The 18,250-nt window shown below is 51.1% G+C and overlaps 1 protein-coding gene across 2 annotated transcripts in view; it reads left to right on the top strand.

Annotated features, from left to right (window-relative positions):
* The first annotated feature begins 582 nt into the window (after window positions 1-582).
* LOC145360384 (tolloid-like protein 2) overlaps window positions 583-18,250 on the top strand; it is a 186,934-nt gene continuing 169,266 nt past the window's right edge. For both annotated transcript variants that reach the window (XM_080215578.1, XM_080215577.1), the window contains exon 1: window positions 583-837. In XM_080215578.1, the coding sequence (XP_080071704.1) occupies window positions 732-837 (106 nt within the window). In that variant the 5' untranslated portion in view covers window positions 583-731. The remainder of the gene's footprint in view (window positions 838-18,250) is intronic.

The following is an 18,250-nucleotide window of genomic DNA, read 5'->3' as shown; positions in this document are numbered from 1 at the left end:
TGTCCCGGGATAGTGAGGGTCAGTGTGTCTCTGTCCCGGGATAGTGAGGGTCAGTGTGTCTGTGTCCCGGGATAGTGAGGGTCACTGTGTCTCTGTCCCGGGATAGTGAGGGTCAGTGTGTCTGTGTCCCGGGATAGTGAGGGTCACTGTGTCTGTGTCCCGGGATAGTGAGGGTCAGTGTGTCTGTGTCCCGGGATAGTGAGGGTCAGTGTGTCTCTGTCCCGGGATAGTGAGGGTCAGTGTGTCTGTGTCCCGGGATAGTGAGGGTCAGTGTGTCTTTGTCCCGGGATAGTGAGGGTCAGTGTGTCTGTGTCCCGGGATAGTGAGGGTCAGTGTGTCTGTGTCCCGGGATAGTGAGGGTCAGTGTGTCTGTGTCCCGGGATAGTGAGGGTCAGTGTGTCTCTGTCCCGGGATAGTGAGGGTCAGTGTGTCTGTGTCCCGGGATAGTGAGGGTCAGTGTGTCTGTGTCCCGGGATAGTGCTGGCAGTTGATTGGTGTAGGAGTGCTTTGATTGACAGGGAGGCGGGTGGAGCCTCTGGGGGATCGGGACCGGGAGAAGCGGATCAGAGAGGATCCGGGAGAGAGCTCCGGCTGCAGCTTCCCCGGGATCCACTGTCTCTCCCCCGGGATCCACTCCCTCTCCCTGGATCCAGCCCCGCTCCCCCTGGATCCAGTCTCCCGGGATCCAGTCTCTCTCGGGATCCAGTCTCTCCCCGGGATCCGGGGTGACAATGTTTCTCCGGTTGATTCTCGCTCTCTTTTGCTGCCGGGATCTGGGATCCACTTTCGGGTCGGACTCTCCGGATCAGATCGACTACAAGGACCCCTGTAAAGCTGGTGAGTGGAGACAGAGGGGACACGGGCAAGGGATCGGGTCTGGGAATCCCCCTGGAATCTGGGAATCCTCCTGGGTCTTGGATCCCCCAGTGTCTGGGATCCCTTAGGATTTGTGGAATCCCCCATGGTCTGAGAATACCCCCTTGGAGTACTGGATCCCTTGGGGGTCTGGGATCCCTCAGGGTGCAGGAATTCCCCAGGATCTGGTATCCCTGGGTCTGGGAATCCCCTAGGGTCTGAGATCTCCCTGGAATCTTGGATCCTTTGGGCTCTGGGATTCCTAGGACTCTGGGATCTCTTCCTCCTCCCCCCCGCCCCCAGCTGGGATCTGGGATCCCCTGATCTCTGTTTATTTCTTTGCCCTGGGTTTATAGCTCCCTCCTCTCTCTCTGTCTCTGTGCTGGGATCTTGCTGCCCCCGGGCCATTCCAAATAGTCAGGATGTGGAGATGCCGGTGTGGGACTGGGGTAAACACAGTAAGAAGTCTCACAATGTACCAGGTTAAAGTCCAACAGCTTTACTTGGTAGCAAAAGCCACTAGCTTTTGGAACACTGCCCCTTCGTCAGGAGAGTGACTCACTTGACGAAGGGGCAGCGTTCAGAAAGCTAGTAAAATAAACCTGTCGGACTTTAACCTGGTACATTGTGAGACTTCTTACTGTGCTTTCCAGATAGTCCAGTTTCCCAGCAAGTGGCCACCCTCTCCATCCTGGAATATAAACCCTGATCCCACACTCTTCCCAAATCTCCCCAATCCCCCAGAAACATGAGGCGAGGCAGCGGCGTGTGGAGATGGGGAGTTTGGTGTAAGGTTTAGTTGTGAGCTTGTCTCACTCAGTGTGTGTCAGGAAGGCTGGCCCCGCACTCTGGCTGAAGATCCCCCAGGTTTTAGGTTCTAATCCTGTCTCTCCACATTACCCTGTGTAACACCGCCTTGATAGCCACTCTTTGTGTCTCCCAGTGTGACTATTATCACTTCTTGTGTGTTATTTTGTTTGGTTTATTCAACACATTTAAAGGCACATTGCTCACATTAACCCTTCCCCTCCTCCATTGTGTTTGCTTAGCCAGAACTCTCCTTAGTTCGGTGTTGCTGCAGTAGGCATGTGAATAGTGACTACTCTGGGTTTTATCAGACTGTGTTTATTTGCTGTACCATCTACAGTCTGGTGGCACAGTGGGTTAGCACTGCTACTCCACAGTGCCAGGGACCTGGGTTTGACTCTCAGCTTGGGTCACTGTCTGTGTGGAGTTTTGATATGGAGATGCTGGTGTTGGACTGGGATAAACACAGTGAGAAGTCTCACAACACCAGGTTAAAGTCCAACAAGATTATTTGACAGTAAACTCACACACCTGGCGAAGGAGCAGCATTCTGAAAGCTCATGGATTTACTATCAAATAAACTTGTTGGACTTTAACCTGGTGTTGTGAGACTTCTTACTGTGTGGAGTTTGCACATTCTCCCCGTGTCTGCATGGGTTTCCTCCAGGTGCACCAGTTTCCTCCCACAATTTGAAAGATGTGTTGGTTAGGTGCATTGGCCATGCAAAATACTCCCTCAGTGTACCTGAACAGGGGCTGGAGTGTGGCGGCTAGGGGATTTTCATTGCAGTGTTAATGTGAGCCTTACTTGTGACACTGATAAAATAAATAGTGAAGTTTCAGTGCTTGCTTCATAACTGACTTTGAATCATAGACTCTTGGATGAAGGTAGGACAAGCTGAGAATAGTTTTAAATAGGCTGCAAGATCTTTCGGTTTAGAAAGAGAGAGAGAGCACCGTACAAAAGTTAGGTTAAATAGTTATCAGTCATTGTTGGGTCTGAACTGGATTTCCCATTTCTGGGCACTGGGATTTAGAACGGGTGACAGGATAATGTGTTAGAATTACGGAGGGTCTGCATGGACTGGGATGCTGGCATTGCCCTGTCTGGAGCGGAGAGTATTCGCTGGGGGGAGGTGTTCAGTATCAAGGGGAGCAATGGTGTTTTAAAAGTTTTTTATTTATTAGTCAAAAGTAAGGCTTACATTAACGCTGCAGTGAGGTGGCATGGTAGCACAGTGGGCTAGCGCTGCTGCTTCACAGCTCCAGGGTCCTGGGTTCGATTCCCGGCTCGTGTCACTGTCTGTGTGGAGTTTGCACATTCTCCTCGTGTCTGCGTGGGTTTCCTCCGGGTGCTCGGGTTTCCTCCCACAGTCCAAAGATGTGCGGGTTAAATTGATTGGCCATGCTAAGAAATTGCCCTTAGAGTCCTGAGATGTGTAGGTTAGAGGGATTAGTGGATATGGGGGTAGGGCCTGGGTGGGATTGTGTTCGGTGCAGACTTGATGGGCCGAAGGGCCTCTTTCTGCTCTGTAGGGTTCTATGATGTACGATTCCCCCAGTTGCCACACTTCAGCGCCTGTTTGGTTCAATGCACCCTAACCAGCACATCTTTCAGACTTTGGGAGGAAACTGGAGCACCTGGAGGAAACCCACGCAGACATGGGGAGAATGTGCAAACTCCACACAGACAATGACCCGAGCCAGGAATTGAACCCTGGTCGCTGGTGCTGTGAGGCAGCAGTGCTAACCCACTGTGCTACTGTGCCACCCCCGATCACTGCCAAACAATCTTTCTCAGTATATGTCCAATTCCTTTTTACAAGTTACTCAGAATCTGCTTCCTTCCCAATAAGATCATAGCGTGCTGAACCCCAAAAATCTCCACTGTGCACCCCCCCCCAACTTTGGATTTTTGTTTGCTGAATTTTACAATCCACTGTGTGCTCTGGTTAACCAGCCGGTGAGTGCAGTTCTGCCTAGTTCCATGTCAAACACTCTCAATGCCTCATTACAAACTGACCATTTGATGCTGGTGTGGACACAATATTATCGGAATTTCCTCCACACGACTCCGGCTCTCCAGGGAAATGATTTAATCTCCAGTTATCATTCTGTGCCTGAGCTTTAACTCACAAATGTCACTGACTGATGTCAGCTGGGGTACTCACACTGTAGTTTCAATGTGCCCTTTTGCCTGAGAAATACCCCATTCTCCATCTCATTTCCCCAGGGAAAATTGATTAAATTGATTTATCATCGTCACGTATTAACATAGAGTTAAAAGTATTGTTTTTTTGCGTGCTTTATAGACAAAGCATACCATTCATAGTGAAGGAAAGGAGAGGGTGCAGAATGTAGTGTTACAGTCATAGCTGGGGTGTGAAAAAAGAGCAGCTTAATGTGGGTAAGTCCATTCAAAAGTCTGACAGCAGCAGGGAAGGGACTGTTCTTGAGTCGTGACCTCAGACTTTGGTATCTTTTTCCCGATGGAAGAAGGTAGAATGTCCGGGGTAGTTTGCCGAGGCAGCGGGAAGTGTAGATGGAGTCAATGGATGGGAGGCTGGTTTGTGCGATGGGTGATGGGGAGCGGGGAGAATATTCATGAATTATCCACCATACCCCAATAATTGGAGTAAGTGAGGAGAATTGAGATTTCACAGAAGCGGGTGGGGTGAGGAGAGGATGGGGGGGTGCATGAGGGTGGGCAGGAGGGTGAGGAGAGGATGGGGGGTGCATGGGGGTGGGCAGGAGGGTGAGGAGAGGATGGGGGGGTGCATGGGGGTGGCAGGAGGGTGAGGAGAGGATGGGGGGTGCATGGGGGTGGGCAGGAGGGTGAGGAGAGGATGGGGGGGTGCATGGGGGTGGGCAGGAGGGTGAGGAGAGGATGGGGGGGTGCATGGGGGTGGGCAGGAGGGTGAGGAGAGGATGGGGGTGGGGGGGAAAGGGGGGTGAGAGGGCGGCGAGGAGAGGGTGGGGGGTGGGAGGGTGAAGAGAGGGTGAGGGTGCAGACGGGTGGGGGAGCAGTGAGGAGAGACTGGTGGGTGGGGAGGGTGAGGAGAAGGTGGGGTTCAGGAGAGTGGGGGGGATGGTGAGGGGGGGGTGGTGAGGAGAAGGTTAGGGGATAGGGAGGAGAGGGTGGGGGTGCAGGGGGGAGTGGGGGATAAGTTGAGGGGGACAGTGAGGAGAGGTTCTGCTGGAATCTCGCACCTATCATAGCCCTAACCCTTCCCCATGGGGTTATTATGGGTTGGCATTGTGCAGGCAGGGATATCCTTCATTGCGAGGTCGCTGTTTGGGCCAACATTTATTACCCATCCCTAATTCCGCTTGAGAAGGTGGCAGGGAGTTGCCTTGAATTACAGCATTGTGAGGTGTACGTACTCCCACTGTGCTGTTGGGGAGGGAGTTCCAGCATTTTGACCTGCTCTCGAAGCCACAGTATTTCTATGGCTGGTCCAGTTGAGTTTCTGGTCAGATGTAACCCCCAGGATGTAGATAGTGTCGAATGCGTCCTTGATTTTAAGGGCTCACTCTCACCTCACCTCTGGAGTTCAGCTCTTTTGTCCGTGTTTGAACCAAGTCTGTAATGAGGTCAGGAGCTGAGTGACCCCCTGGACAAACCCAAACTGGGCGTCACTGAGCAGGTTATTGGTGAGCAGGTGCTGGGGATCGCGCTGTCGATGACCCCTTCCATCACTTTACTGATGATCGAGAGTAGACTGATTGGGTGGTAATTGGCCGGGTTGGATTTGTCCTGTTTTTTGTGTACGGGACAGACCTGGGCAATTTCCCACATTGTTGGGTAGATACCAGTGCTGTAACTGTACTGGGAGAGCTCGGCTAGGGGAGCAGCAAGTTCTGCAGCACAAGTCTTCAGTACCATTGCCGGAACGTTCTCAGGGCCTTTGCGGTTCCCAGTGTCTCCAACTGTTTCTTGATATCCCGGGGAGTGAATCGGATTGGCTGGAGACTGATATCTGAGATGTTGGGGACCACTGGAGGAGGCCGAGGTGGATCATCCACTTGGCTTTCCTCGCTGGAGATCGCTGTGAATATTTCAGCCTTATCTTTCACACTGATGTGCTGGGCTCCTCCATCATTGAGGCTGAGGGTATTTGTGGAGCCTCCTCCTCCAGTGAGTTGTTTAATTGTCCACCACCATTCCCGACTGGATGTGAAAGGACTGCAGACCTTAGATCTGATCCGTAGGTTGTGGGACCGTTTAGCTCTGTCTATCACCTGCTGTTTCTGTTGTTTGACACACAAATAGTTCTGTGTTTTAGCTTCACCAGGTTAACCTTCGTTTTTGGATATGCCCGGTGCTGCTCCTGGCAAACCCCCCTGCACCCTCCATTGAACCAGGGTTGATCTCCTGGGTTTGATGGGAATGGTTGAGTGGGGGATGTGCCGGACCGTGAGGTTACAGATTGTGCTGGAGGACAGTCCCACTGCTGTTGGCCCGTTATGGATCCCAGTCTTGAGTTACTCCATCAGTTTGATGTCTGTCCCATTTATCATGGTGATAGTGCCACACAGCACCATGGAGGTTATTCTCAATGTGAAGGCAGGACTCTGTCTCCACAAGGACTGTGCGGTGGTCACTCTTACCGATACCGTCATGGTCAGATGTATCTCCAGCCAGCAGGTTGGTGAGGATGGGGTCAAGGAGTTTTACTCCCTTATGTTTTCATCTGAGTCTCTGTCGTTAGCGACAGCTCCTCTTTGTTCTGTCATTTCTGTTCATACCCCACAATGTATCAGTGAGTTAATTTCTTCCTGAAACTGCTGACATGTGAGTCTCAGCTTAAGAGGCAGATTAATGGGTGTGAGCAGGGTGTTTGTAAAGTGTATCGAAGGGGCCCCCACACCCCCTCCAAATGCGTGTAAATGAAGGTGTGGCTTGTGTGTGATGCCCTTCATGGTTAACCAGCTTGCTGAGGTTCATTAAGGTGATGCATCCTGGTCGGGTTATGGGAAGGTTACAGGTTCCAATCAATTAGCCCCCAGGAGACAGGGGGAATGTAGCTTAGGGACACAACAAGGAATGGCCATTCAGCCCCTCGTCCATTCTATCTGTTAGGCAGAGTTTGGAGTTGTTGGGATGAGGGTTAGGGTATGAGTGAGGGTCAGGGGGCCGGGGAGGGTGGGGGATTTGCTCGGTGTGAGGTTGGAGTTGGGGTTAGGGTGTGAGTGAGGGTCAGGGGGTTGGGGAGGGTGGGGGATTTGCTCGGTGTGAGGTTGGAGTTGGGGTTAGGGTGTGAGTGAGGGTCAGGGGGCCGGGGAGGGGAGGGGATTCGCTCGGTGTGAGGTTGGAGTTGGGGTTAGGGTGTGAGTGAGGGTGAGGGGGTCGGGGAGGGTGGGGGATTCGCTCGGTGTGAGGTTGGAGTTGGGGTTAGGGTATGAGTGAGGGTCAGGGGGCCGGGGAGGGTGGGGGATTCGCTCGGTGTGAGGTTGGAGTTGGGGTTAGGGTGTGAGTGAGGTTGAGGAGGTCGGGGAGGGTGGGGGATTCGCTCGGTGTGAGGTTGGAGTTGGGGTTAGGGTGTGAGTGAGGGTGAGGGGACTGGGGAGGGGAGGGGTAGCTCGGTGTGAGGTTGGAGTTGGGGTTAGGATGTGAGTGAGGGTGAGGGGGTTGCGGGGGGGGGGGATTCGCTCGGTGTGAGGTTGGAGTTGGGGTTAGGGTATGAGTGAGGTTGAGGAGGTTGGGGGGGGGGGGGATTTGCTCGGTGTGAGGTGGGAGTTGGGGTTAGGGTGTGAGTGAGGGTCAGGGGGTTGGGGGGGGGGGGGATTCGCTCGGTGTGAGGTTGGAGTTGGGGTTAGGGTATGAGTGAGGGTGAGGGGGTTGGGGAGGGTGGGGGATTCGCTCGGTGTGAGGTTGGAGTTGGGGTTAGGGTGTGAGTGAGGGTCAGGGGGTTGGGGGGGGGGGGGATTCGCTCGGTGTGAGGTTGGAGTTGGGGTTAGGGTGTGAGTGAGGGTCAGGGGGCCGGGGAGGGTGGGGGATTCGCTCGGTGTGAGGTTGGAGTTGGGGTTAGGGTGTGAGTGAGGGTCAGGGGGTTGGGGGGGGGGGGGATTCGCTCGGTGTGAGGTTGGAGTTGGGGTTAGGGTGTGAGTGAGGGTGAGGGGGTTGGGGGGGGGGGGATTCGCTCGGTGTGAGGTTGGATTAGGGTTAGGGTGTGAGTGAGGGTGAGGGGGTTGGGGAGGGGGGGGGATTCGCTCGGTGTGAGGTGGGAGTTGGGGTTAGGGTGTGAGTGAGGGTGAGGGGGTTGGGGAGGGGGGGGATTCGCTCGGTGTGAGGTTGGAGTTGGGGTTAGGGTGTGAGTGAGGGTCAGGGGGCTGGGGAGGGGGGGTCAGTTTGTTTGTCTGCGCTGAGGCTGTGATCCCTGCAGAAACTTTTCTTAATTTATCGCTGTGCAGTTTAATAGGTGTTCCAATGTTGGGAGAAAGATCAAACCTGGTTTTATAGCCGCAGCTCGCTGTGTGTCCGTTACTGGGGAGTGAGTGAGTTAGCAGACCTTTTAATTAGAATTTGCCTTTTAGAGAGAGAGCGGGTAAAGTGAGGCCAGAGAAAATCCAGGTACTAACTGGAGTTTCCCATGCAGGAGGCCAGTGTTTGAGACACATCCTTCACATGGCCGGCTAAAAAACAACTCTACCTGGGAGCTACTTTAAATAAAACCTTGCGTTAAACCCCCCGCCTCATTTCAATGTCAAATGTCCCCTATAAACAGCTGCTCTGTAACATGTTCCCTTTAAACAAAGTGAGCGCCCCTCCAGCCTTCCCCCACACTCCCTAACCCCAGCCCCACCCCAGGTAGATGTTGGGTGTTTAACAAACGGGACGGAGATCGCAGTTTCCATTGTGGGGGGGGGGGGGGGGAGATATTGGGATCTTCCTGTTGATTCCTGAGGATGAGGGGGGATGTATTGAAGAGTGTGCTGGCCTCACTGTGGCGGCTGGGGAGTCTTTCAGAGAATGGAGAACAAAGAACAACCCAGCACGGGAAACAGGCCCTTCGGCCCAAAGAGCCCACGCCGCCATCTTAACAAAGCATTTTCCTACACCTACCCTGCCCTGTGTGTATGCGAATGGTATCCCTATTGTAACCAGATTCAGGGGAGAATAGTGTAGGGTCAATTTGTTACACCAATCAGCCTGAGAGCACATCTTTGGGGTGTGGGAGGAAACCGGAGCACCCGGAGGAAACCCACGCAAGCACGGGGAGAATGGGTGGGAGTCTTCACAGCATTGACAGGGTTCATCCCAGTGTCGGGAACAGGATCCCAGCCCAGTGTTCAGAGCAGGGTCGGTGAATGTCAGTGCCAGTGTCCAGCAAAGTGTGCAACTTTAAATTTTTACACATTTTACTCCATCTGCCAAGTGTTTTCCCGCTCGTTTAATCGATGCGTATCTCTTTGTATCTTCCTCACAACTTGCATTCCCAACTTTCCCTGTATGGGTGTAAATGTGAGTGCAGTGCACTAGACTCCCCCGTCCGAGCCGATAACATGGATTGTGAGTGGCTGGGTGTCCAGTAGTGACGGAGCAATGTGGAGGTGAGGGAAGCAGGTACGGAACTGGTGATAACCACGTACCAATTGGCAATTAACCCAGCACAGTATTCATATTGGCATCTGACTGGAGGGAGTTCCACTATCGATGCATCAAGGGCAAAAATACTTCTGCAAAAGGCTTTGGCCGGAATTCCCCGACTGTTCACACCAGCAGGATTCTCCACTCCCGCTGCAGTGAATGGAGATTTGATTTATTGTCATGTGGAGTGTAGGAGGCTGAGGGGTGATCTTATAGAGGTCTATAAAATAATGAGGGACATGGACAAGGTAGATAGTCAATACCTTTTCCCCAAAGGTAGGGGAGTCTAAAACTAGAGGGCAGAGGTTTAAGGTGAGAGGGGAGAGATACAAAAGGATCCAGAGGGGCAATTTTTTCACACTGAGGGCGGTGGGTGTCTGGAACGAGTTGCCAGAGGTATTAGTAGAGGTGGGTACAATTTTGTCTTTTAAATGCAAGGTAGGTCCATTCAGAAGTCTGACAGCAGCAGGGAAGAAGCTGTTCTTGAGTCGGTCAGTACGGGACCTCAGACTTTTGTATCTACTTCCCGACGGAAGAAGGTGGAAGAGAGAATGTGCGGGTGTGTGGAGTCCTTAATTACGCTGGCTGCTTTGCCGAGGCAGCGGGACATGTAGGCAGAGTCGAGGATTTATGTGATGGATTGGGCTACATTCATGACCTTTTGTAGTTCCTTGGACAGAGCAGGAGCCCATACCAAGCTGTGATACAACCAGAAAGAATGCTTTCTATGGGGCATCTGTAAAAGTTGGTGAGAGTCGTAGCGGACATGCCAAATTTCCTTAGTCTTCCGAGAAAGTAGAGGCGTTGGTGGGTCTTTCTTAACTATAGTGTCGGCGTGGGAGGGACCAGGACAGGTTGTTGGTGATCTAGACACCTAAAGGCTTGAAGATCTCGACCCTTTCTATTTCATCCCCATTTGATTTGGTTGAGTGCCAAATTCTCCGACCTCGCTGTCCGCAGTGGTGTAGTGTAAACAGCTGGAAAATTCCAGCCTTTATGTCCGAATCTAATTACAAAGGAGCAGGAGACCATTCAGCCCATCAGACTGGTCCTGCTCTCCATGTGATGGTGACTGATCTATATCCTAACTCCATTTTAATTTGGCTGAAACCTGTTAGTCTCAGATTTAATATGATGAATTGTTTTGCTCATGAGATGTGGATGTTGCTGGCTGGGTCAGCATTTATTGCCCATCCCTGAGGGCAGTTGACAGTCAGTCACCTTGCTGTAACTCTGGAGTCACAAGTAGGCCAGACTGCGTGAGGACAGCAGATTTCCTTCCCTACAGGAACCAGATGGGTTTTTCCAACAATCGACAACGGCTTCGCAGTCATCCGTGAATCTTTTAAATCCAGGTTTTTTTAAAAGTTACAGTTGAATTTCACCGTCTGCTATATTGGGATTTAAACCCGAGTCCCCAGAGCATTACCCTGGGTCTCTGGATTACTAGTCCAGTGACAATGTCACTGCACCATCATCTCCCCTGCTTTTTGTGGGGGAGAATTCCTACCTTCCATTGTGTGGAGGGCTGTGTGCTAACCTCTCCCCGAAATGATCTGGCTCAAGCCTGAAAGTTATTCCAACAGCAATAGAAAAATATTGTATCCATTTCTTTCAGAATTCTAAGAACTTCCATCAAATTATTCCTTAGCATTCGGTATTCCCGGGAAGACAAGCCTAGTTTTTGCTATCTCTACTTTCATCCTTGGAGATCGACTGTAGGTGTGTGACGTTCCTTTGGCCAGAGTATCCATTCTAAGGTGCGAGGCCCATTTCCCATTTATACTCTAACCCCGGTTATAACCCCAGGACGGCAGTGTGGCATACTGCTGCCTCACAGCACCAGGGTCCCAGCTTGGCTCACTGTCTGTGTGGAGTCTGCACATTCTCCCCATGTCTGTGAGGGTTTCCTCCGGGGGCTCTGGTTTCCTCCCACAGTCCAAAGATGTGCGGGTTAGGTTGATTGGCTATGTTAAGAAATTGCCCCTTAGTGTCCAGGGATGTGTAGGTTAGAGGGATTAGTGGGTATAATATGTAGGGATATGGGGGTAGGGCCTGGGTGGGATTGTGTTGGGTGCAGACTCGATGGGCCGAAGGGCCTCTTTCTGCACTGTAGGGCTCTATGATCTATACCCGAACAGGTGCCGGAGTGTAGCAACTGGGCGATTTTCACAGTAACTTCATTGCAGTGTTAATGTAGCCTTTCTGTGATGAATAAATAAACTTTAACTTTTAAGATTTAATGTTCATTTAACGGTTACAGTTGTATCTGACCCCAGCATTTTATTGATCAGTATACTTGAACTTCCAACTACTTTACGAGTTTACACTGATCTGAACTGTCTAACATTTAGGGAATAAATGTTATTCTGTTTGAGTGGATGTGCAGAGACTATTTCCTCAGGTGGATGTAGCTGTTACTAGGGTACATAACTATAAGGTTCATGGTGGGAGATATAGGAGGGATGTCCGAGGTAGATTCTTTACTCAGAGAGTGGTTGGGGTGTGGAATGCACTGCCTGCTGTGATAGTGGAGTTGGACACTTTAGGAACTTTCGAGTGGTTATTGGATAGGCACATGGAGCACTCCAGAATGATAGGGAGTGGGATAGACTGATCTTGGGGTTGGACATGGCTCGGCACAGCATTGAGGGCCGAAGGGCCTGTACTGTGCTGTACTGTTCTGTGTTCTATGTTCTAGTAGCTGTTCTTTCTTGGTCCAAAATAGATTACTTCATGTTTACCTGTTTGAAATCTACCTGCCACAGTTTTAGAGTCCTAGAGGTTTACAGCAGAAACAGGCCCTTCAGCCCAACTTGTCCATGCTGCCCTTTTTTTTGGGACCCGTAAGCTAATCCCAATTTTGTCCGCTCATTTAATTCTACTGCCATCTCTTAGACTGGTGCCCATCCTACATAGGATCATAGAAATCCTCCAGTGCAGAAAGAGGCCCTTCGGCCCATTGAGTCTGCACCGACCACAATCCCACCCAGGCCCCATCCCCATAGTCTGACATATTATACCCACTAATCCCTCTAACCTACACATCCCTGGACACTAAGGGGCAATTTAGCATGGCCAGTCAACCTAACCCACACATCTTTGGACTGTGGGAGGAAACCGGAGCACCCGGAGGAAACCCACGCAGACACGGGGAGAATGTGCAGACTCCACTTAGGCAGTGACCCGAGCCGGGAATTGAACCCAGATCCCTGGAGCTGTGAAGCAGCAGTGCTAACCACTGTGCTATTTGACTTTCAATCCTTGTTTGACTTTCAATCCTTGTAAACCTAGATATGGGGTTATCTAAGTTATTAATAAATATCGGTAACTGGTGAGGCCTCAGTACAGATCCCTATTATCCCTCGTCTCTATTTTCTATCATCTAGGGGTGCCACAGTGGTTAGCACTGCTGCCTCACAGTGCCAGGACTCCGGGTTCAGTTCCTGGTTTGGGTCACTGTCTGTGGGGATGTTCTCCCCTGTGTCTGTGTGCGTTTCCTCCTGCAGCCTGAAAGACATACTGGTTAGGTGTGTTGACCCGAACAGGCGGTAGAGTGTGTCGACTAAGGGAATTTCACTGTAACTTACATAAGAACATAAGAAATAGGAGCAGGAGTCGGCCATCTAGCCCTTCGAGCCTGCCCCGCCATTCAATAAGATCATGGCTGATCTGAAGTGGATCAGTTCCACATTCCCGCCCTCTCCCCATAACCCTTAATCCCCTCGCTTAACTTCATTGCAGTGTTAATGTAAGCCTTACTTGTGACTAATAAATAAGCTTTAATTTTCCAATCAGCGTTCTAACTTGGCGCCTTTGGTTTTTTTACTGCTTTAGTTTGTAGCTAGCACTGTTGACTAAATGTTCCTATGTGGAAGTTTATCGTGCTTTTTTGAAATCCATATGAACTCCATCCGTACACATTCCCTCACCTGTTACATTAGCGAGTTCCTCAAAAGATTCAGTTAAGTTGGTTGGACATGACCTGGGAGATCTTGTGATGCAGTGCGTAGTGACCCCATCCCAGGATTGCTGGGTAGGGAAGGAGTGTTTATAAAGTGTCCAGGCAGGTTGAACCTCAGCCTTCCAGTGTTCCTGATGGTAGGCAATAAGAGCGGGAGAGATTCCTAGTCAGCCACACTGCAGAAGGCAATGATAAACCAAACATGGACCAACCCAATGGAAGCTCATGGGTGCCAACAACTCTCTAAGGAATGGTACCTAGAACGTAGAACATAGAAAAACTACAGCACAATCAGGCCCTTCGGCCCACAAATTGTGCTGAACATATCACTATCTACTAGGTTTACCTAATACCCTCTATCTTACTAAATCCCATGTACTTAGGGTCTGTTAAAAGACCCTATCAAATCCGCCTCCACCACCACCGACGGCAGCCGATTCCACTCACTCACCACCCTCTGAGTGAAAAACTTACCCCTGACATCTCCTCTGTACCTGCTCCCCAGCACCTTAAACCCTGTGTCCTCTTGTAGCGACCATTTCAGCCCTGGGAAACAGCCTCCGAGAATCCACCCTATCAATACCTGAAGGAGGAAATATGTCCTCGGCTTTGTAAATTGATATAAAACAGAAAATGCTGGATAAACTCAGTGGGTTTGTGCAGAGAGAAATGTTACAGTCCATTAACCAATATCCACAGTATTTTGTGTTTATTCAGAAATCAATGTTGGCTCTCTCTCATCATCTTAAATTTCTTTTACGTGCTCAGATGAACTTAGATTCCAATAACTCCCCCGTGTAATATATCAGATTTATCAGGCTTATAATTTCCTGTTTTTTGCTGTCTTTTATGTTCCTTTAATAATAGAATTCCATTTTAGAGAGATGAAATCTGAATTGAGATACAAAAATACTGCGGATGCTGGAATATCAGGAAATGCTGGATAAACTCAGCGGGCCTGGCAGCAGCTGTGGGGAGAGAAACAGAGTTAATGTTTCACACTGATAACCTTTCCTGCAAAAAGCTCAGGCTGTTCCCGCCTGGCTGTTGCTGCAAACAAGGATGGAGAATTTGGCACTCAGCCAAATCTCTGCTCACCGCAGCAGGACCGGAGAATCCCACTGGGATGAATGGCCGGAGCATCCACTGGCGCAAACAGCCGGAGAATTCCGCTGGAGTGAACAGCCGGAGAATCCCGCTGGAGTGAACAGCTGGAGAATCCCGCTGGAGTGAACAGCTGGAGAATCCCGCTGGAGTGAACAGCCGGAGAACCCCGCTGGGATGAACAGCTGGAGAATCCCGCTGGAGTGAACAGCCGGAGAATCCCGCTGGGATGAACAGCTGGAGAATCCCGCTGGAGTGAACAGCCGGAGAACCCCGCTGGGATGAACAGCTGGAGAATCCCGCTGGAGTGAACAGCCGGAGAATCCCGCTGGAGTGAACGGCTGGAGAATCCCGCTGGAGTGAACGGCTGGAGAATCCCGCTGGAGTGAACGGCCGGAGAATCCCGCTGGAGTGAACAGCTGGAGAATTCCGCTGGAGTGAACGGCTGGAGAATCCCGCTGGAGTGAACAACTGGAGAATCCCGCTAGAGTGAACAGCTGGAGAATCCCGCTGGAGTGAACAGCTGGAGAATCCCGCTGGAGTGAACAGCCGGAGAATCCCGCTGGAGTGAACGGCTGGAGAATCCCGCTGGAGTGAACGGCTGGAGAATCCCGCTGGAGTGAACAACTGGAGAATCCCGCTAGAGTGAACAGCTGGAGAATCCCGCTGGAGTGAACAGCTGGAGAATCCCGCTGGAGTGAACGGCCGGAGAATCCCGCTGGAGTGAACAACTGGAGAATCCCGCTAGAGTGAACAGCTGGAGAATCCCGCTGGAGTGAACGGCCGGAGAATCCCGCTGGAGTGAACGGCCGGAGAATCCCGCTGGAGTGAACAGCCGGAGAATCCCGCTGGAGTGAACAGCCGGAGAATCCCGCTGGAGTGAACAACTGGAGAATCCCGCTGGAGTGAACGGCCGGAGAATCCCGCTGGAGTGAACAGCCGGAGAATCCCGCTGGAGTGAACAGCCGGAGAATCCCGCTGGAGTGAACAGCCGGAGAATCCCGCTGGAGTGAACAGCCGGAGAATCCCGCTGGAGTGAACAACTGGAGAATCCCGCTGGAGTGAACGGCTGGAGAATCCCGCTGGAGTGAACGGCCGGAGAATCCCGCTGGAGTGAACAGCCGGAGAATCCCGCTGGAGTGAACAACTGGAGAATCCCGCTGGAGTGAACGGCTGGAGAATCCCGCTGGAGTGAACGGCCGGAGAATCCCGCTGGAGTGAACAGCCGGAGAATCCCGCTGGAGTGAACAACTGGAGAATCCCGCTGGAGTGAACGGCCGGAGAATCCCGCTGGAGTGAACAACTGGAGAATCCCGCTGGAGTGAACGGCCGGAGAATCCCGCTGGAGTGAACAGCCGGAGAATCCCGCTGGAGTGAACAGCCGGAGAATCCCGCTGGAGTGAACAGCTGGAGAATCCCACTGGAGTGAACGGCCGGAGAATCCCGCTGGAGTGAACGGCCGGAGAATCCCGCTAGAGTGAACAACTGGAGAATCCCACTGGGATGAACAGCTGGAGAATCCCGCTGGGATGAACAGCTGGAGAATCCCGCTGGGATGAACAGCCGGAGAATCCCGCTGGGATGAACAGCCGGAGAATCCCGCTGGGATGAACAGCCGGAGAATCCCGCTGGGATGAACAGCCGGAGAATCCCGCTGGGATGAACAGCCGGAGAATCCCGCTGGGATGAACAGCCGGAGAATCCCGCTGGGATGAACTCTGACTCTCTTCACGGACACTGCCAGCCAAGTTGGGCGATTACAATTCAAACATCGGCAATTTCCTCCTCATCTGTTTTAACGAACCCCCTGACCCTGGGCATTTGTCAGTGTTTAGAACCGTTACTGTTTAATCCCAGGAGTTTGTGTTAACCTGAGTCTGTTCTAGTTTTAAATCATTTGTACTTTCCCTGTAATTTCAGTTATATAATCCTCTCCCCAATTGTAAAAACTGACGCAAAGTAATTCTCCAACACGTCTGACATTTCCTCCTTTCCCGTTGGAATACTATCTACATGTTTTTAAAGGGCTCACATTATTTTTACCGACCATATCATTTGTTTGCGCTGGTCTTGGAGTCCAGAGGAGGTTCACAAGAATACTCCCTGGAATGAAGAGCTTGTCCTTTGAGGAACGGTTGAGGACTCTGGGTCTGTACTCGTTGGAGTTTAGAAGGATGAGGGGGGGATCTTACTGAAATTTACAGGATACTGCGAGGCCCTGGATAGAGTGGACATGGAGAGGACGTTTCCACCAGTAGGAAAAACTAGAACCAGAGGGCACAACCTCAGGGTAAAGGGACGATCCTTTAAAACAGAGATGAGGAGGAATTTCTTCAGCCGGAGAGTGGGGAATGTGTGGAACTCTTTGCCACAGAGGAGGCTGGGTCATTGAGTGTCTTTAAGATAGAGATAGGTAGGTTCTTGATTGGTAAGGAGATCAAGGGTTATGGGGAAAAGGCAGGAGAATGAGGCTAAGAAAAATATCAGCCAATATTGAATATCAGCAGACTCGATGGGCCGAGTGGCCTAATTCTGCTGCTATGTCTTATGTTTGTTTTTTAACCCCTCACAAATTTCTTGTCATTTCCCCCTGTTGCCGCTCTTACATAACACTATCATTGTGAGTGACCTGCCTGTTTGTCTCAACTCAAACGATTGTGTTACTCTCGCTGGGGAGGTGTGAGGAAATGTGAGAATGAGATTTGTAACCTTGACTCTGGCAAATGTCACTTTGGAAATGAGTCAGTGCATTCTTCGAACCTACAGAGATTAGAACTGATATCCAGTCCAGGCGTTCCCACGGTATCACAGGAACCGGGCGAAAGCCATTCGGGCCACGGGCTGAATTTTAAAGTTTATTTATCATTGTCACAAGTAGGTTTAACATTACCACTGCAACAAAATTACTGTGAAAATCCCTCGTTCACCACACTCTGGCGCCTGTTTGGATACACGGAGGGTTAATTTAGCATGGCCAATACACTTAACCGGTGCCTTTTTCGGACTATAGGAGGAAACCGGAGCACCCGAAGGAAACCCATGCAGACACGGGGAGAATGTGCGGACTCGACACAGACAGTGACTCAAGGCTGGAATTGAACCCGAGTCCTGATGCTGAGGCAGCTAACGACAATGCCACCGTGCTGCCCATCTCGCTCCTCCCTTTATCTTTATTTTATTTTGCTAATTGTCCAGTTCAGTTTTGACGGCCAAATTGAGTCTAACCCCATCACATCCTCTGGCAGCGCGTTCTGTATTCTGACCATTCGCTGCCCAGGAGAAGGTCAAGGACAGGGATTGACCATTCTCACCATTCATGACACAGTGGGTTAGCGCTGCAGCCTCACAGCGCCAAGGACCCGGGTTCAATTCCAGCCTCAGGTCACTGTCTGTGTGGAGTCTGCATGTTCTCCCCGTGTCTGTGCGGGTTTCCTCCGGATGCTCTGGTTTCCTCCAATGATGTGTGGGTTAGGTTGATTGGCCATGCTAAAATCGCCCCTAAGTGTCCAGAGATGTGTAGGTTAGAGGAATAGATGGGGTTACAGGGATAGGATCTGGATAGGATACTCAAGAGTGTCAATACAGACTCAATGGGCCAAATGGCCTCCATCTGCGCTGTAGGGATTCTATGATTAGGTCGTAGTTTTGTATTTTAACTTAAATGATCCACCTTTGTACCTTAAATCTTCATACACTTGTTGAATAAAGATTAATCAGTCTCAGTTTTTTCGATTTTCTGGGGAGCTGGTGGAGTAGTGACATTGTCACTAGACCAGCCTCAGAGCGCAGTCTCGGGTACAGTCTCAGAGCGCAGTCTCAGAGCGCAGTCTCAGAGCACAGTCTCGGAGTGCAGTCTCAGATTACAGCCTCGAAGTGCGGTCTCGAAGTACGTTCTTGATGTATAGTCTCAGAGTAGTGCGGTCTCAGAG

The sequence above is a fragment of the Carcharhinus amblyrhynchos genome, chromosome 31, assembly GCF_965287045.1.
Source record: "Carcharhinus amblyrhynchos chromosome 31, sCarAmb.v2.hapA, whole genome shotgun sequence".
Lineage (NCBI taxonomy): Eukaryota > Metazoa > Chordata > Chondrichthyes > Carcharhiniformes > Carcharhinidae > Carcharhinus > Carcharhinus amblyrhynchos.
Note: the sequence above shows the minus strand (reverse complement) of the source record. Positions and strands in the feature narration are given on the sequence as shown.